This window comes from Cotesia glomerata, linkage group LG6, assembly GCF_020080835.1.
Source record: "Cotesia glomerata isolate CgM1 linkage group LG6, MPM_Cglom_v2.3, whole genome shotgun sequence".
Lineage (NCBI taxonomy): Eukaryota > Metazoa > Arthropoda > Insecta > Hymenoptera > Braconidae > Cotesia > Cotesia glomerata.
In genome coordinates, this window is record NC_058163.1 from 7762109 (window position 1) to 7783079 (window position 20971).

The following is a 20971-nucleotide window of genomic DNA, read 5'->3' on the forward strand; positions in this document are numbered from 1 at the left end:
TCTACCCACTTAAAGTAAAGTTTTATGCTCTAATAAGTCCAACAAACATTTAATTAATACGAAACTAAGTTATTAAACTTAAAATAAATTCGCAGGTATTATTGGTGGACATGCAATTTGGGACAGAAAAAAACCCCGATAGCGATCCGTACTTAGCGGAATTGTTTCTTGAAGAGATAAAAGCGTCGTTTCGACACTCACGTGGATGTTTTTTTCTCGTAAGTTTCTAACGAATTAATAAACTTTTATTGTATCGCTAGCAAGGAGTATCTAGAAGTTGAATTTTTTAAGCATTTTAACAACTGTTGTACTTATCTGAGCGCAACCCAAAAAGTTTCATGAAGCAGTAATGATAGAGATTAACTTTTTGGGTAAACTTTTTAGGTTCTCGTGGGAGCAGATTACAGAGCTGGTTGGATCCCGACGAAACTCCAAGAGAAAATTTTTCGTACTCTAGTCACAAATTCACCCGAGCTTAACGACTATTACGAGTACAAAGAACATTGTTATGCTCTAAAGGCCACCAGGTATATTTATTACTCTAATACTTTAATCTTTATTACTCTAACTACTCATATATTCCTCTCTTCTCTTTTGTTTTGCACTACCGCGATTTCGTGTTACCTCGAGAATAAGGTCTAACAAGAGACCTTAACAGATTACTTGTCGTTCATTTGTAGATACTATTAAAACGAGGAAATTAAATTGTAAGAGAATTGTTGTCTACGGAAAATGTAAGAGGCCGACGAAGTATTGATTTAATGTTCTGGTTTTTTATAATTCTGGAAGAATGAGAAAAATTGATTGTAAATTTAATTGTAGATTAATATGAAAATTACAATACCTACTAGTATTTAAAGATATGTGAAGTAACTAAATTGAAAAAAAATTAACTTAATTCAGGAGAAAAAATTTTTTAGCAAGAAAATCATTTTGAAGAGTTTGATTGTTTAGGATAACAAAACCTGGAAAACGGTTGACCCTAAAGGCCATCCCTCCAACTGCCCGCTAATTTTATATCCAAACGCTTAAAATTTCACTTATGGCGTTTTTGAGCTCTTAGAGCTCAAAAATATAATTTATATGTTATTTCAAGCTCTTCGAGCTCAAAAATCTGATAGGAGTTTAATAAAACAGTATTTTTTGAATTTTCAAACCGCAATTCTGAATGAATAGACCGATTTTCACGTGGTTGGCAACATTCCACGCAGTTTCTCAAATTCTATGATATACGTTTAAACACAAACTGATCAAACCAAAAATTCTAGAAAAATTTACTTTTTCGAATTTTTTCGACAACGATAACTCACAAACCAATCAACCGATTTTTAGGTTATTGGCCGCGATCGACTTGGTTTTTTAGGCTCTAATAATTATTTTCTTTCATCAAAAACGATCCAGGGATAGCCAGCAGAGTGAACCATATCCAGGATTTTTTAATCTTTAAAATAATAAAGAAATTGTAAATTATAACTTTAATGATAATTTCAGATAAAAACATAATTTTATAACTATTTTTGGCAAGAAAATCTGTTTGTTACAGCAATGAATGATTTCATTACCACAACCAAATGAATAGCATAATAGTAACATAATTATTTTATGCGCGTGCAAATAGAAAATTTAATTTTTCTTTCTAACGTTCATGTCGCTAAAATGCGTATTATTGAAGATATGAGTAATTGAATATTTTAAAATCACGAAAAAATATTTTTTACAGATTAAATTTTCCGACAAAAAAGCTTAATTTTTTTTATACCTCAAAAAAATTAAAACTTTAAATCCTTGTTAAACTTATTTCACCAAAACTTATAAGTTATAACAATTTTGCCCACCTGGTATGAAAAGTTTGACAGTTTGTTCAGTTACTTGCATTAATTTGAAACACTCAATTCATCACACAAAATCATGATCCATTCAATCTTTTACGTTAAATTCTTTCCAGCTATTTTTAACTCCTGAAATAAAAATAAAAAGCTAAAAGAAAACAAATAGGAGTATAATAAAAATAAAAAGCTTTTCCTTTTTTGTAATCTTCCAGAGAGGAAACAGTTGAAGACAATTGGCAAACAACAACGGGCACACGGCTTTCAGAAATTCTCAAAGCTGCTGCCGAATCAGCATTAATAAACGATCCGAACAATACAGATATACAGTACTTATTAAAATCAACAGCCGAGCGTCAATTAGATTACGGATTAAGTAAGCCCCTCTGTTATCTACCTCGAAATTACCTTACTACCAGTTTACCCTGATAATGGTTCATCTACATTAACAAAATAAAACTTTATGTTTATAGATTTAGACCCTCAAGGAAATGGTATCATCACCATCATCCGAAACTGGACCGGAGAGAGTCCCCCGCCGTTCCCAGAATGTCAAAAGCTCAAAAAAAAATTAAATTCCCATTTACCTGAGGACAACGTCCTCAATTTCGATGTTAATTACAACGATGCTGGAGTTATCGATCCCGATATAAATACCCACGATAACTACCTTACAAAGTTACGCAACCGGGTATTGGATCGAGTGCAGAACTTGGTGAATGCTTCAGTAGAAGCTCTCCCCGAGATAAAAAGCAGGAAAAAATTGGTCCAAGAAATTTATGCTGAAAGCCTTGCTCATCAATCTTTGCTCCGTGAAATAGAGCCTTTACCAGAAAACGACGACGTTGTACAACGAGTTAGGCAGCTTTTGGAACTCGGCATAACCCAAAAACACGGTCCTATAATAATTCGTGGTAACCGATGCACAGGAAAGACCGCGATATTATCGACAGTCTACAAAAAAGTAGACAGCTGGTTTGCCAACAGAACAACGATGAAAATAGTACGTCTCTGCACCGCAACACCCAAATCGGCCTACAATCTGGAACTGCTCCGCTTATTGTGTCAACACATGGGATTTCTGTCAGGAAACAATGACGGTAACTTGCCACGTGACGCGTCATTTCACCCGCTGTATCTGAATAATTGGTTCAATCAAATCGTTCGTGGTATTGAAGAAAAGCCGCTAGACAATGGTGGCCAGTTGATTGTCTTAATTGACGATTTGAGTCGCCTTCATCCACTGGACACTGATATAGTTACTGCGTTGTCATGGCTACCGGTGAATCCGTTGCCACCGGGGTTACATTTAGTGATAACGACGCAGTCCTCTCTAGAGACCATGAAACTGACACCCCTCCAGAGGGACAGGTTCAAACGTCCAGATGTGCTAATCGAGTTGCCAGAAACACGCAGCAAGGCTCCTAACGTCGAGGCTCAGCTTGATAACTTGGAGAAGCTTATCGGTAATAAAGCTGCTAATCGCATTGGCTCGCTATTAACATGCATCGAGTATGGATTATCGGAAACGGAATTACTCGAATTGATAATGCCGACAATGGATGACAGCCCGCTGTTGCTGGCAGCAGGACAGTTTAATTTTGCAACTTGGTGTCTGGTACGCAGGAATTTCGACTCTCTGCTGAGAGTTAGAGTCATGAGTGGAAGGCTCTTGTTTTCCTGGCGCTGGGTAGTCCAAGACATCGCTCGGAAACGATACCTTCCAACCCAATTCGTGTCAAGACCCTGCCATGCTGAATTAGCTGCTTTGTTCTTCGCGGAAGACTGCGATGACAGCGAACGCTCCCTAATCACTGATCAGGATCCCGGAACTCCTCCGAACAAAGAGACGCCCTTTCAGAGCGTTCCTCAATCCCAGGACATCACTTACACGCTGAGACACGTTGAAGAAGCATGGCTCCATTTGCTACGAACTGGCGATGCTGAGAAGATTAAGAAGTTCTCTGTTTGTGCTTTTGATTTTCTATTGGCCGCTGTGCAGATGATAAGTGTTAGCTACTTACGATGCGTGTTGGAACATGCAAGGCGTTATTTGCTGGAGCGGGATCTCGAGTTGGTTTATTATACGATCAGGAATTCAAGCGACGCTTTGACCAGGGATCCGCTACAGCTAGGCGCTCAATTGATATCTTGGTTGAGGCCTGTCGTTGGTGATGGCAATGATCCGGTAAGCTTTTTCATGCTTAAAATTATTGTATGGTTAGTCTTAATAACATTAATCTAAGACAAGTTTCTTGAAAAAGCTCTTTGTAAATGACTAGCAACCTGTAGTCACTATGCGATTGTCGAAATTTACGGACTATGAATAAGAAAACTTTGGCTTAATAATCGTTTCTTGATCGCTGACTCGAAAATACGAACTTTCGGGCCGCGTTTCGCTTCAGAAAGTACGACTTTTGTGGCTCATTTGAATTACAGTGCGCTCTTGTGGACTTCGTGTTTTTCCTGGCTCGGTAGTGTAATAGCTTTATTCACTAGCACGCTGTATGCAATATTCATTCGCTGGTCAAACTTTTTGTGGTTATAAAAGTGTTAATGATTATATACGTTACTGATTGTATACGTTAATATATTTAAACTATTTAATAAAAATTCCATTATAGTTGGCAATTAATAATTTATTTTCGTTTATTTATTTGTTTATGTGTTTTCTATTCTTAATTTTTAGTTTCAGAATTTAATTATCGTGCAATTAATTGTATCTTATTTATGATATATTTTTTTAAGCTCGCTCTACCAGCGAAACCTCGGCTTCGCCTCGACTCTGCAAAAGTCGCCCCCCCTCCCGCTCGTGTCTATGTTCCATGCGCTATAAAATCCAACTTTCTGGCCAAGGGTCGTAATATATTATTGATTTTTATAATCACGCTATCACGCCAGTGTCCAGTAAAGTATGTGCCAAACAAAGACTCCACTAACTGTATGACTAACTATTTTCTACAGCTACATAGTCACACATATTTACTTACACATTCACACGTGCAAGCGTCTTCGTTGGAACGCACTTGACTTGACACTAGTGCTCTCTCTCTAACGCATAAAAGGACGATATTTTAATTAATAATTAATTATCTATGCGTCTGATTAAAAAATGGCTAAGGACTTTTCGTCTCAGAATTATTTTGTTTATCAGATGCTACAATGGCGTCCGTTACTTCTGGGACACTCTGTACATTGTTTGGGTACTTTTCAAATAAGTATGAAAAACAATAGTGCTATGACAAGATTTATTACAAATAATTTGATCGACAAATGTGACGGAACAAATTTATAGAACCAACAAACTATTTACAACTTCTCCAAAAATTTGACATGAAAAATTATCACTGAAAAATATATAAAACCGTGAAAAAGCACAAATTTTTATCAAGACCTTTTTGATGATACCAAATTCAACTATAAAAATGTCATAAACTAATAATATACACGTCACAAAATTTTTCTTGTTCTCTCAATTGTTTAAATCATAAATGACTATCGCTGAAAAAATATCGAACCCATTTTACGATAAAGATATTATACCCCTTACAAAATTTTTTTTAGACTCTTAATTATATGAATTAATTTCTGATCTATAACCACATTCACAAGGACAGAGTAGTTTAACTATTGCTGGAAAACATATCAAACCTTGAATAAGGCACAAATTCAGGTCAAGATTTTTCCAATGATACTAAATTTAATTTTAAAAACTTATTTTATCATATAAATACGCCGGAGACAACATTTTCCTTATTCTCTTAATTATATAGAAGATTAGACAGTTCTTGAGCCAGGCAGTTAATCAAGATTCTGTATCCAAACTAGCGTTAGATTTGAGCAAGATCTTGGTAGCAAAGCGTTTAGCAATACTTTGTCAAGTCTGCAACAAAAACTTTAAAAGATTTGCTAGTAACTCAATCAAAAATTTTGAGCTAGGCTTGGCAGATAATAAATAGTTTCTTTTTACTTTCCAGGCGAATTCAGTTGATCAAGTCAGCAAGATGATAACTGCAGCGATGGCTTGGTGCGATGGATTCGCTGCTCCACTCTTGGTACCATTGAACGGATGGTTGCAGTCGCCACTGCCCTTGCAAATAAAGACCCTCACTTGTCCCCAGAACGTAAAGTTCGTTGAACCTGCTCCTACAGGACAGCATGTCATTGTGATTCCTGACCAAGGAGATCCTCAACTTTGGCATGTCATGTCTGGCCAGCTAGTCCATACCTTTAAAGGTAAGCCAGACTTACCACCAATTTTCTTTAAATTTACATAATGTAACGATTCTACTAACTGTTCTGTCCTAAACAGGTCATTCAAACCCAATCTCCTGCATCGCAGTCACTCAACAATCCCAGTATCTGCTAACAGGCTCTGAGGACACATCGATCATAGTCTGGGACATCAAGGAACTAACGTTGAAGCGACGAATCTGCGAGCATATCGCACCAGTTTTGACAGTAACCCCTGCCTTGAACAACTCCGTGATCGTCAGTGGTGGCGAAGACTCTCGTATCATCGCAACAAGTCTTCTAACCGGAGAGGTCTTGATGAAGGTCGACCATCACCGCGGACCAGTCACAGCAGTTAAAATAGACACTGCGGGTGATGTTCTGATATCCGGATCAGCAGACTCAACAGTGTGTTTGTGGTCTCTGGAAAACTTTCAGCTGCTCAATAGCATAACACTCCCGTCGCCTGTGGCGATGCTCGACGTGTCAATTGATTCAGTATTTCTACTGGCTGTTTGCGAGGACAACAAACTCTATTTACGTTCATTAGCAACGGGTACAGAGATTCACTCACTACGAGGACATCAAGGCCCAGTTAAAAGTTTGTCCCTAGCCAAAGATTGCCGACGGGCTGTTGCCGGTGGTGTTGATGGAAGAGTATCGATTTTCGACATGCACAGTGGTAAGCTGATCAAACCTTTGAACACAAACTCATCAGCAGACGTATCATTTGTTAAAGTAACCGACAAAGACGATTTCTTAATTACTGCTAGTGGAAATCGTGTAACATTCTGGAGCTTCCGTGGTGATGAGAATAATTATCTAAAGTCCTTGGGGTGCAAAGGTAAACACGAATCGTTGCAGCCACACACAGCTGCGATATCATGCTTGGATATATCTCGCGACGGTGCGACAGCAGTAACAGGTGGAATCGATTCCCTGGTTAATTTATGGCAATTGAATACTCATGAGCTTATTATGACCTTGGAGGGGCATATTGCAAGTGTTACGTGTGTTGCATTCTCAGCGTCTGGTCTATTCGCCGCTTCGGGATCTGAAGACAAATCAGTTAGAGTTTGGGGGCTGACATTGGGCTTGGTTGTCGCCACGTTTCGTCATCAAGCACCTGTTACGTCAGTAATAGCCATGTTGGATGGCAGACGTGTCGTCAGTTCTGATCGCGGAGGCACCATCAGGGTTTGGGCTGCTGATACAGGCACACTGATCCAATCAGTGTGCGGTCCAGGACAGTGTTTCGCTGTCACCTCAGACATGAGATACGCTATCTGCGGCACTGGTGACAACCACCTGCGAATTATTGGTCTAGGAGCTGGTCCGGAGGAGAAGCACCAGATTACTCACTCTCAGGACATCACTTGCTTGGTCGTAACACCGGATTCTCAATTGCTGATAACTGGCTCGTGCGACATGAGCCTCAAGGTTTGGCAGTTAGCTGGCGGAAAACTATCCCAGGTTCTTGTTGGTCATACTGATTACGTTACCTGCGTCGCGGTAGCCGTCACTGATAAGAGCATCGTTGTCTCCGGGTCACGTGATGCTAATCTGATTGTTTGGGACATCAACACTGGAGACGACTTGCACACACTTACAGGACATCTTGGTCCTATCACCTGTGTTCGTTTGTCAGGAGATGGGACTCTTGCAGTAAGCGGCAGCGAAGACAAAAGTCTCTTCATCTGGGACACTAAAAAAGGAATCTCTTTGAATTCAATCGTCCTGCATGTTCCGATCCTCGGCGTTGAAATATCCACAGATTGTTCAAGAATGGGGCTGCACTTATTGGAGCAATGTCGAATGCCTATTCTGTGTCTGCACAACACTCCTGCTCAATATGTTAAGTTACCTTCCTACGTAGCTCCGAGAGACTTGAGACCTCCTGGGCCAAAGAGACCCGCCAGAAGATTGTTAAAGAAAGAAGTTTCACTGGACACTTACACTTGGCAACGAAAGTATGGCCACTTAACTTCAGGTAATTGATACTGTTGTGTTACTGTGTTGTAAGCAATGCGCATGCGTTTATGAGTTGGTAATATAATGTGCTTGGTATATTGCAGGAATAATGGTCGCTGCGGTGGAAGACAGGCTTAAGCGACGTTTTAGTGTCAGCGCCTCTATGGAAGAAATCAGCAAAGCTGGCTTGGCCAATTCTCAATCTAGTCTCGGAAGAGAACAAGCTGCGCTTGCGCAGTCGCAACACTTCGATCAGCTTGAAGCATTGTGGAACAAACAGTCTCCCCCTCCAAAACCGCGTGGAACGTTTAGTCGCACGCTGTCCAAACAGAGTTCACTTCAGGGAACGCGAATATCTGACTCTGACGAAGAAGGTTAGTTTTTTTTTTTGATGATACTTAAATTAAGAAACATAATAATTTTTAGAATTTTTTAAACAATTAAATTAAAGTCACGTGGGGTAACTGTACGCAACCCCTTACTTATGAATGGGGAGTGGAAAGTTTGTGATATGTGTAGGCAAATAAAAGGCTTTTTGGCGGAAAATTAGCTTATGCAAGAAAAAACCATATGGTATCATTCGTTTATTTAAAAAAGAAAATATTCAGAATCTGATGCTGTATAGATAAAATTTACCCTCATGGTGAAGATTGTCACACTATACTGCGGGTAGTAACTGAAGTAAATTAATTTTTTTTCTGTCAACCCGAGAAAAATTTTTTATACATCAATCGGTTATATAAAATCATATATAAAAAATAGCTAAATATAATCATATATGATGATATATAAATGTTTATGACTATTTTTTCCCAAAAAATTTTATAAAGAAAATATTTTTTTCTTTTCTTTAATAGAGTCTAATTAATATTTGGACATGTCATATAATTCGGAAACTGATTGTCTGATTAACAATTCTGCCCGGAAGGAAATTTTTTTTTATAATTACCGTTAAATTCACGGGAAGCATGAGACGAATGGCACGATATAATCATTTGTCAGTAAATGAGATAACTTTTAACTTTTTACCAACAAATTTTACCGTAGTCTACTGTAAATTTTTTCGGTTTTCGGTAAATTTTATGAAATGTACCACAAAATAAATGAATTTTTTCACAATTTTTATTAAATAAATAGTAATAAATAAAAGGGCCGCATTGTGTCCCTCGATTACAGTGAATTTAACGGTAATTTTTAAAGAAAATTTCTTTCCGTGTGGGATCTGCTGAGTTCGAACACTGGTCTTCGTGGCTGTCAGTCCTGTCCATTGATGAATAGTCTAAATCACGCATAATACTAGGTCAACTTTATTCAATATATTTGAATTAAAAAAAATGAAGAAAGACTAGATTTATATTAGAATTTCATGAAATTATTCAAAATTTTATGAAATTTTACGAAAGTAGTACTTTTTCATTCAATTATTGACCCGTGCGTCCTCAATGGGTTAAGTGTGCATATTTGCACCACATAACTTGGTAGCATGAAAAATTGATTATAAAATTTCGTCTTTAGAAGCTCTAAAAAATTATGAATGCAATTTTTTAAAAATAATTTTTTAGATCTAGTTAATTTTTCAAGAAACATAAAAAAATTGTCAAGTGTCTGTTAAGTTTCAGTGTCATTGTTTTTTTTTTATTGTATTTTTAGCTAGAGCAGTAAATTGATGAATATTTTGTAATTTCAGATGTTCCAGATTAAATTTCGGTTGGAATATCGCAGATAAGTATAAGTAAGGAATAACGATTGGGTAAATTTAAATGACAAAGTAAATTCTTCTCTACCTAAATATATATATTTTTGACTGAACTATAATTAAACTATAATAAATATATATTATTTTTTCAATACAATAAATAACTTACTGTTAAGTAATTTATTTGGACATTTTAAAAATTTTTTTTTTTTTTTTTTATTCAAATATCTAGTCGGGTGAACATATATGATTAATACACGAAATTTTATGTTTAAATAAAATAACTTATCTGAAACGAATCATCGAATCAAAAAAACTTTGAATTTCATATTTTGAGACGTTAATTCTAAAATACGAGTAATAAAAATTTTTTGATGAGAAAAAAATCTATGTAATAAAAAAATAAAATTAAAATAAAATATTTTGTTTGTTTACTAGAGAGACCACTAAAAAAATCTTTCCCTGTTACCTTGCCCTCGGGTTGAACATTACAGAACCAAAAATTGTTGAATATTACTAAGTATATTAAAGAATTAACGTAATAATATATAATTAAAAATTCATTTCTGTGGATCTAATCCTTCCTAATAAATAAAATTGAACATTTTTGACTTTTTTAACTAGACAAAAATCTATTAAAATTTATAAAATTTTTTTTCAATTCAATTTTTTGAAAATTTTCAATAGATACGTTATTAAATTAAAAAAAATTTTTATTATTATTAATTACAATTCTATTCAATATTATGATTATATCAGTTTTCACTTATTTGTAAATTACTGCTAAATTATAATCAAAAGACAAAATGTTTAATTTATTCAACTAATTTTGTTAGTTTTCGAATGATTCATTTTAGAAAATTAGTAATTGGTTGATAATATGATTATAAATAATTGAAAAATAAGAACCACCGGAATCGTCAAAGAATTCTGTAAAATTTATTACAGTTATTTTTAATTATAAGTTAATCTTAACAACTTTCCAGTAGCGTAGCGATCCATTACCTGTAATCTAGTCATTAAAGTAAAGTAAAAGAAAAAGTTATTGGGCTCGTTCAAGTTTAATAAGTTCTTAGCTGAACTGAGCTTAGATTAGCATACCTTGCATTGTTTTCTTATAAATATTCTTTAGTGAGAATGTAGCCACTTTAAGTTTTTGGTACAAAATCTGCTAAGATCTGCCAAGATCTTAATTAACTTGAACGAGCCCATTTATTACTATTATATTTATGAAAAAAAGTTCATTTGTCTGAACAAAATATGTGTATATATTATTTACATTCTAGTCAAATCAATGAATCGTACAAATTGTTATTTATAGTCGACGTTTTAAAACCTTCCAAATAAAAACAGAAAGTAAAACATATGTGCACTAAAAAAAAAAAGAAAAAAACTAATTGATTCAAGAAAAATATCCACAGATTCGGTAGAATCTGGCGCCAAGTTCCGTTCAAATCTGCTGTAAACAGAGCGCCAGACTACTGACTATGTTTACTGTAAGCAAAACGGTATTTTGAGGTTGCAAAATTTTATTTAATTCTACGGTACTTTTTTTTCCTAAATTGTATATTATAACAGTAATTCATACTTTATTTGACTGTTATTAATTAATTATATTCACTTATAACAATTAATCTACTTGAAATTATTAAATTTAATCAGCACAAACTATAGCAACGCAAAAATTTCGATCCTGACTTTTTTTCGATGGGCAAAGTGATCTGCCACAGACTAAATAATTCGAGAATGCATAGTAATCCTTCATTAGATGGGAAACTACAGTTAAAAAAAGATATTTCACAGCTTGCATACACACCCGCCAGGGTGCGCTGGAATTATTTTTACATAAACTGTAGTTTCAAGGGGATGGTTTGCTATAAAAAATGCAACCAACGCGAGATTTAAGTTGGTTCCAATTGTAAATTTTTATTATAATTACAAAAAATACTAAAATCCGAACAAAAACAGTTTCACTGTAAAAAATCGCGCCAAGTCCACGTTCATAAGACTATTAAGAAAAAAAAATTTGTTTTTTTCTTTACAAAAATATATAAAATGAAAAAATCCAAGTAACCGATATGATTGTTTATGATTTTCGGAAATTAAAAAAAATTGTGTTATAAATTTAAAAATTAAGAAAAAAATTTTGGAACGTACTTGGTGTGCGTCATTGTGTATTTCAATTTTTTTAAAGTCTTAATAAATAGATTTTACGAATTTCATTAAAAGTAAAATATTTTGCAACCGCGCACACTAAATACGTTCCAAATTTTTTTTTTTAATTTTTAAATTTGTAACAACATTTTTTTTAATTTCCGAAAATCATAAACAATCATATCGGTTACTTGAATTTTTTTATTTTTTTATTTTATATATTTTTGTAAAGAAAAAAACAAATTTTTTTTTTCTTAATAGTCATATGAACGTGGACTTGGCGCGATTTTTTACAGTGAAACTGTTTTTGTTCAGATTTTAATTAACTTTGTTTTGCGGAAAGAAAGTGCTACTGTTATCTTATGGAATGACATATACAAATAAATAAAAAGCTTAACATTTGCACTAAACTTCCCACAAAAACAAAATGCGCAAAGTTCGAACTTGGTTACAAATATAATGAGAAATAGGATACGCGCCAGGAAGAAAAGTAGGATATCTTAATACGCGGGTTTGTCACCCTTGCCTTCGGCTAGGGAGACAATTTTACACGCAGGTTGGAATGTCCTACTTTTCTTCCTCAGTGCCTAGTATACTATTTCTTGTAGCTTAGAAAAATTCGAAGTCTTCGATTTCAAGTTTGAAAAGTGAGAAAAAGTTAGGTTATACATTGGACTAAATGGACTATGTAATAAATGGGTGATTCTCTGTAAAGACGTCTTAAATCTGTACAAAATTGTCCGACCAAATTATTTTTGATTTTATTAGAAAAAAAATTAACAAGAGCTACAAAACTATCAGCTTAATCATAATAAATAAACAGCCGATTTAATTTTTGCTTTTCCGATATTTGTGTATCTTTTGCCATATAACATGACAGGGGACTGTTTTTTTTTTTTTTTTTATCAAATTGAGAAAAATCAAGCAAACTATTTCAATGCATTCAACTTTTCAAGTTCTCAATGAATGTTTACATTAACTAGAATAATATTAAGACTTATGGATCCAATTTTATAAATAAAAATAGTTACCAGGGGACTGAGTTTTGAAGTGGTCCAAGCACATATTTCCAGCATAAACGGTGTTTTGACACTAAATAAAATGGCGATAAAGCACTAACAGCCCTATGGTTATTAACTCAAGGCTAGTTAGATCCTTATAAACCTTACAAAAGGTAAAATAACACGCTGGATTTTTTTTTGGCTTTGAACTTCTGGCAGGGGACTGTTCTTAAAATGCCTGGGACAAACTTTGGTTCAATGAATTTCATGAAACAAATTAATTTTCGGTACTTTTTATTGAAGAAGATTGTTAGTTAACTAATTAAGTTGACAAACATTATAGACCAAATTATATATTATGAACGAATAACTTAAAATTTAATCTTAAAGTATTAATTTTGGGAATAGGACAGCACAGAGGACTGTTATTTGGGTGGTTTACGAATTTATAGCAAAAAAAACAAAATTTATTTCATATTAGTTTTCAATGCTCCAAATAGAAATATTTTTTTACTTTCGTAATAAATTTTTTTTTAGGAAAAAAATAACAATTTTTCTAATAAAAAAATGCCTGGGACAGCAAAAAACATCCATACAGAGAATCACCCATATTCATTCAAAATAACTCTGCACCGAAAATTCTAACTCTAGCACCTTACACTATCTAAATATAAAAAATTAGGAAAACAGTTGACCCTGAAGGTCATCCCTGTAACTTCCCGGTAATACCTCTTCGAGTTAAAAAATACAATTTATGTGTTATTTTGAGCTCTCTGAGCTCGAAGAGTTAGCTGTTCTATGCTTTTGAGCTCTTCGAGCTCAAAAGTGATGGTGGTTTAATAAAACACTATTTTAAACATTTTTAAACTGCAATTACGTTTGAATGAATAAACTGAATTTTAATCAAGTTTGATATAATAAAAATAGTGGGGTTTCGCTAACCCCAACGTTTTTCAAAATCTTTATTATATCACGTGTAAATGAGAACTGAAGTTTCTTTATACAGCATTCTCCTCTAAATAAATTCATCTCTAATGCGATAAATATCGTGACTTTACCTATAATACAGCCAAAATTCTAAGGTTGGGAAAATTTTGTGGGATTTGGAGAACCCCTGTGTAGAGTGCTAAAGTTAATAAAATAATATTTATTACATGAAATTTCACAAAATTTTTAAACATTTAATATAACTGTAATTTAGATATCTTCTTTTCAGATTTCAATAAAAATTTCGGTGATGAAAAAAAAATAACATATTGAACACTTAACGTAATTAAAAGTATAGATCTAGAACATGTGATGGTTATAATTAATAAAAAGACTTTAAAAAATTATCCCTGCCTCTTTTTCTCTATTGCGATGTTTGTAGGGAAATTATTTACATAAATAAAATAAGGCTTCGATCGGAATATTTGATATTTGTGGTATCTATGATACTACCTTAATCCTCGAAAAATGAATAATTGAATAAAATATAGGTTATCTCGTTTGAAAACAATAAAGCGCTTGATTGAATTGATGAAATTCTTGAATAGAAAACTTTATCTCATCTTTAAGTTTTACTTTGTTAAGATAGTACCACAGATACTACAAATGTCAAATATCAAACACAAAGTCTCTTTTGATTCACGTAGTAGATTTACCTATGTAACGTTGCATTAGAAGAAATGAGTCAGAGATAATTTTTTGTAGTTTTTTGTTAATTATTATTCATGACTTAAATTTTTATTAAAATCTGAATGGTCCCTGATTGAAAAACGAATTAAAAAGTATTGGGAATAACGAAATTTAATTTTTTTTCAATATTTTTAAATTTTTCTCTTTTGAAGAATTAACACCGTCAATTATTATAATAATTATGATGATTTAGTGTGCGCGTATTTAGTGTGCGCGGTTGCAAAATTTAAAAAAATTGAAATACACAATGACGCACACCAAGTACGTTCCAAAATTTTTTTCTTAATTTTTAAATTTATAACAAAATTTTTTTTAATTTCCGAAAATCATAAACAATCATATCGGTTACTTGGATTTTTTAATTTTTTTATTTTATATATTTTTGTAAAGAAAAAAACAAATTTTTTTTTCTTAATAGTCTTATGAACGTGGACTTGGCGCGATTTTTTACAGTGAAACTGTTTTTGTTCGGATTTTTAGTATTTTTGTAATTATAATAAAATTTACAATTGGTACCAACTTAATTAAATCTCGCGTTGGTTGCATTTTTTATAGCAAACTATCCCCTTGAAACTACAGTTTATGTAAAAATAATTCCAGCGCACCCTGACGGGCGTGGATGCAAGCTGTGAAATATCTATTTTTAACTGTAGTTTCCCATCTAATGAAGGATTACTATGCATTCTCGAATTATTTAGTCTGTGGCAGATCACTTTGCCCATCGAAAAAAAGTCAGGATCGAAATTTTTGCGTTGCTATAGTTTGTGCTGATTAAATTTAATAATTTCAAGTAGATTAATTGTTATAAGTGAATATAATTAATTAATAACAGTCAAATAAAGTATGAATTACTGTTATAATATACAATTTAGGAAAAAAAAGTACCGTAGAATTAAATAAAATTTTGCAACCTCAAAATACCGTTCTGCTTACAGTAAACACAGTCGGTAGTCTGGCGCTCTGTTTACAGCAGATTTGAACGGAACTTGGCGCCAGATTCTACCGAATCTGTGGATTTACATTGAATATCTAAAATTGATCAAATTATTTGAAAAAATTTAATTGAAATATTGTTATTTAATTAAAAGTCAATGATTTAATCTATTGTAATATTATCTAACACTGTCAATTGTTGTGAATTATTTTTGCTAAACCAGGGGTATTTTTTTATAAATTAATAGCAAAGATCAACATTTTTTTTTATGTTAGTATTTTTTTTTTCTGGTTTTTATAGAGTACTAGTATGCCAAGTTTTATTAAATTCTGAACGGTAATTATGTGAGTGACAGCACTACCTTAATTTACAAGTGAAGTTCTTTAGTTAATTCAGAATAAATTAATACAAGTTAGTTCAAAATAAATTAAATTTTATCGAATCAAAAGTAAAATTTTAAATAGAAAATTTTTCTTGAATCAGCTAATTTTTTTTTCAATGTAACATGACGAATATATAATATATATATAAAACAAGGAAAAAAATATAATAAAAATATAGTTTTAATTATTTTTATCGTTGAAATGTATGTAAAAGAACAATAAGCAAGTAATCTTAATGAATAATATGATTATGTATGGTATTATAATAAATAAAAGTAAAAATGACAAGAACCTGTCCTGTATTGATACTATCTGTGTTGTAAACGAATAATTGATAACGTTAAATGTTATAAAAAAAAATGTATTGCTCTAGATATTTTTATTCTGTTGTTTTATATTTATAGATTATTATTATTATATTATATTATATTGAATTATAATTTAGTTTGTTGGTTATTGAAAAATAAATTATTTCTTATCTCAACTCTACACTCAGGAGTATTTGGTATAATTTTTTTACCCTCGAGAAATTTAATTAAAGTAATTGTCGATTCATCGAGAGTTTGTTGCTCGGTATCTAAAATTAAATCTGGATCAATTGGCACCTGGTAGTTTTGACCGATTCCCGTGAAACTTTTTATTGTGCCGTTTCGTGCTTTTTCGTAGAGGCCCTTCACGTCACGTGACTCACAGACGTCTAGCGACGCGTTAATAAATATTTCAAAAAACTTCAAGCCGACATCTTGATGGATTTTACGCGCCAAGGAACGGTCCTCGCTAAATGGCGATACAAAACTGCAGATTGTGATGTGTCCGCTATCGGAAAATAATTTAGCAACTTCAGCAGATCGTCTTATGTTTTCTTGCCGATCTTCTTTGCTGAAGGTCAAATTTTTATTCAAACCGCTTCTGATGTTGTCACCGTCCAAACTGTAAGCAGGAATCCCCAGTTTAACTAAGTAATTTTCTAGGTTAAATGCTATTGACGTTTTTCCCGCACCCGACAGTCCTGTTAGCCATAAGGTACATCCGCGAAATCCTTTGAATTTTCCTATAATGTCGCCGCGCATTTCGCGGGATAAATTGTTTTTTTGTATCGTTATATTGTTCGTGTTTATCTAAAAACAAAGCAAATTATTTTGAATGAGAGTAATAATGATAACTTTTATACTGAAATAAATTTTCCTTAAAATTCTTACCTGATTATCTTCTTGTAAAAAAATACCCATTATTATTATTCGTTCAAATATGTAAGTATATTATTTTTATTAAATTAACAGGATTTTTATTAATTATTGCTTAACAAATTACTAAAATAATAAACACTAATAAAGCTCGTAATATTACTGGAGATTTTTATGAATCAAACGGCATGGGAGCTCGGAAGAAACTGACGAATAATAATGTATGTTAGTAAGTAACTATATGATACTAAACTTCGTGAAAGTAAAAAGAAAGTCGCGGTCATTATACAGCTGCGGATGTTAAAGTTATTACATGCATGATGCAAAGGACTTTATCAAATCATACGTTCTACTTTTACTTTAAAAGATTCATTCAGGTAAAACATTCCTTTCTTTCTTAAAAAAGTTGAAAAAAACAAACAAGTTCATCAATTAATTATAGAAATTTTTTATCCAATAATTCACTTTTAAAAGGCAAGATTATTTTTACAAATTTTTGAAAAATTATAGTTTAATTTTAAAAGTATATTGTCAATGGTATACAATAATTTCTTGAATACGCAATAGCTACAAGTGATTTGCTACAATTATTGGTGTAAATATTTTAACGTTCCGCTAAGAAAATCGAAGATTTTCAAAAATCGGGAAGTTATTATTTTCACCCCGTTTTGCAAAAATCAGGCTTTCATCAGATCTCGACGTTTGAAGGTCACAGGAAGCTTCCCTGACTATCCCCGCGAGGTTGTCACTATGTATGTATGTATGTGTGTGTGTGTGTGTGTGTGTGTGTGTGTGTGTGTGTGTGTGTGTGTGTGTGTGTGTTTTCTTCCCTTTTAGGGGGGGGAATCCTTTTTACGGATTCTAGGCATAGTTGTTTGGCCTGGATATGTGGCGACTCGACGCAGCGTCATACTAAAAACTCGACGCTAACGCCCCTACCCACTAAACCCTAAACCCCTTTCTCTTCTATCCTCTGATCCCCCATGGTACCGCCGTAAGGCATTTCTTCGCGGGGGGAGGAATTAGCTGCCGCTCTTCCTTCTGGTGGCTAAGATGTTATTTCTTCCTTCTAGATTCTGTCTTTTGCTCTTTTTCTCTCGATGGAACGCAGCTCTGTAAGCACTTCTGTGTGTGTGTGTGTGTGTGTGTGTGTGTGTGTGTGTGTGTGTGTGTGTGTATTGTGTACTGCATCTATTCGTTGATGAATTATGCGCTCAAGTATCTTACCCGCCGTATCTAGCATGCAAAGTGGTCGGTAAGATGACGGTTCTTCTGGTGGTTTCTTCCCTTTAGGTAACAGTACCAATCGTTGCTGTTTCCACTTACGAGGAAAAGTCTCCTCCTTGAGGCATGCATTATAAGCGTCTAGGAATAATGTTGGAGCTGCCTTTATGATGGTTTTCAAGGCTAAATTAGGGATTCCGTCCAATCCCGGTGCTTTATTATTCCCTACACGGTTACAAGCCTCCAGCAGTTCTTCTTCAGTGACAGGTGGGATGTCGTCCAATTTGCCTGGCGCCAACTGGTAATCGTAGTTGCGTTGCTGTGGAAACAGTGCAGTGACGATTTTCTGAAGAAGTTGAGGACACGTAGGTGATGGCATTTGTTGTTTTTTCAGGTGGGTCATAACCACCTTATAAGGCCTACCCCACACGTCTTTATCCACCTCGTATATAAGCTCTTTCCAGCATCTTCTTTTGCTCTCTTTGATGGCTTTACTCAGTTCATGACGCGCCTTTTTGTACTCTGCGATCAGCTCCACTGAGTTCGGCCGTTGATAGCCGCGCTGAGAGATTCTTCTTTTCTTATGACACTCTTAACGGAGGACGCTGATGTGGTCGTTCCACCAATGCACCGAAGGTCTCGAATTTATGCCACGTTTACGAGGCATACTGGCATCACAAGCATGTGTTACTCTCCTCATCAGGTCCTTAGTCTGTTCTTCTGCACATCCAGTGTTGATCGGATCACCATCGAGGGCTATTAGTAATGCTTCTGGGTCAAAAGATTTTACCTTCCAACCAACGATGTTAGACTGCTTGACTGGTCTCTTGGGGTTCTGGTCACTTGATATTTCTCAGAATATCGCATGATGGTCGCTGGCAGTGTAGATGTCCAACACTTTCCAGTTGCAGTCGCCTCTGGCAAGGCTATTACTGACAAAAGTGAGGTCTACAATTGAGCTTGCGTCACCTTTGGTGTAGGTCGGCGTATCACCACTGTTGAGCAAAACCACATCTAGTGTAGTAAAAGCCTCCAGTAGTGCTTTCCCTCGTGCGTTTGTATGTTTGCTGCCCCAGTCAACTGCCCAGGAGTTGAAGTCTCCGGCTATCGCTACTGGATGGTATTGCTTCGCATCTTCGGTTAGTCGATCCAGGAAATCAGTGAAGTCAACAATGGAGAGGCTAGGTGGTGCGTAGCAGCTATAGAAGCGGATGCCTTCTACTGATACTGCTACAAAGCCGACATTGCTGTTGTCGACTGCATTTTGGAAAGAAAGCTTGCCACATGACCAGATGACAGCTTTGGATGTGCTGTCAGATTCCCAGGGTTGGGTACTCAGGTGTTTATATGGCTCTGCTATCAGCACCAAGTCCAGCTCTAATTCTCGCACAGATTGCATGAGCAGGTCATGCGCTGCTTCACAATGGTTGAGGTTGAGCTGCAATATCCTCATGCTTGTTTGTTCGTCAACTTCTGGAACGCCTCCTGATATACCGGGCATCTGTAGGTGCCGGCATGGTGAGCCACGTCCTTTGCTCCTTGCTGGTCAGCACATATTGCACACTTGGCAGAATTTTTACAGTCCGCGATACGGTGCCCTTCTTGTCCACATCTGATGCAGAGTTTAGATCGGTCTACTTGGCTTTTACATTGGGGCCCAACATGTCCAAAGTGCCAGCATTTAAAGCATTGGATAGGTCTCGTCGTCGCTTTGATTCGGCAGTTAACCCACCCGACATGGATCTTGCCGGTTCCTTCCACTAATTTTCGCGCGATGGTCATAGGTAAAGTGACTGCAGCCGTACGCGTACCTCTGCAGAGGTACGCGTACCTCTGAAAGCCTTACGGATTTTTATTCCTTCTAGAGGTATCTCATGATCTTTTCCAACTTCCTCTTTCAGGGCGGTCTGGATCTCTTCCTTCGTCGTTTCTTCGTCGATGTCTCGAATCTCAATGGTCTCCTGTGGACCTTTACAGACTACCTTAGCATCGTCTTGAAGAATTCCTGTGATGGTCCTCTGCAAGGCTTGGCCTTGTGTGTGTGTGTGTGTGTGTGTGTGTGTGTGTGTGTGTGTGTGTGTGTGTGTGTGTGTGTGTGTGTGTGTGTGTGTGTGTGTGTGTGTGTGTGTGTGTGTGTGTGTGTGTGTGTGTGTGTGTGTGTGTGTGTGTGTGTGTGTGTGTGTGTAAGTATGTGAATCGCTTATAACTTTTGAACGATTGAACCGATCGGAATCTACCAAACGGCGTTCTAAAGAGTTCCCTCAAACTTAGATTTTCTATGAATTTGAATCAATTCGGACCGATAGATTTTGAGAAATTTTGAGAAATCTAAAAAAAAAAAATCGGAAAAATTTTTTTTGAAAGTGGTTTTTTTGGAATAACTTTTAAACGGCTTCATCGATCAACTCCAAAAACTAATCCGCCCTCAAGCTTGAAAAACCACGTCGATCACCGCTAATCCGGTCGAAATCGGTTGATTCGTTCGAGAGATATCTGAGCAAGGCCTCGTGACGTTGTCAAATCATTTGGCAACGCAGGTAAGCTCAAAGATTCGGGGACTAGATTAGACAAACGTACGAATGAGACTCTTGTAGGGGGGATAAGTGTTATGGCTCAAACAGGTCTTACGGCTGTACCTCCCCGCATGGGCCCCGCTGGTAAAATTTTTTTCACTACAGAAATATTGAT

At 35.1% G+C, this 20971-nt stretch overlaps 2 protein-coding genes across 2 annotated transcripts in view; one reads left to right on the forward strand and one right to left on the reverse strand.

Moving 5' to 3' along the window:
• LOC123266708 (NACHT domain- and WD repeat-containing protein 1) overlaps window positions 1–9871 on the forward strand; it is a 102865-nt gene extending 92994 nt beyond the window's left edge. Inside the window, exons 4-11 of the mRNA XM_044731086.1 lie at window positions 96–218; window positions 385–527; window positions 2042–2202; window positions 2300–4014; window positions 5804–6062; window positions 6139–8049; window positions 8135–8404; window positions 9718–9871. Of these exons, the coding sequence (XP_044587021.1) occupies window positions 96–218; window positions 385–527; window positions 2042–2202; window positions 2300–4014; window positions 5804–6062; window positions 6139–8049; window positions 8135–8404; window positions 9718–9731 (4596 nt within the window). The 3' untranslated portion in view covers window positions 9732–9871. The remainder of the gene's footprint in view (window positions 1–95; window positions 219–384; window positions 528–2041; window positions 2203–2299; window positions 4015–5803; window positions 6063–6138; window positions 8050–8134; window positions 8405–9717) is intronic.
• Window positions 9872–16169: 6298 nt separating this feature from the next.
• Window positions 16170–17497, reverse strand: LOC123266785 (bifunctional 3'-phosphoadenosine 5'-phosphosulfate synthase 2-like). Its single transcript, XM_044731186.1, has 2 exons — window positions 17075–17497; window positions 16170–16993 (listed from the first exon to the last, which is right to left on the reverse strand). The coding sequence occupies exons 1-2, from the start codon at window positions 17102–17104 to the stop codon at window positions 16310–16312; spliced, it is 714 nt and encodes a 237-aa protein (XP_044587121.1). The 5' UTR covers window positions 17105–17497; the 3' UTR covers window positions 16170–16309.
• Window positions 17498–20971: the final 3474 nt, after the last annotated feature.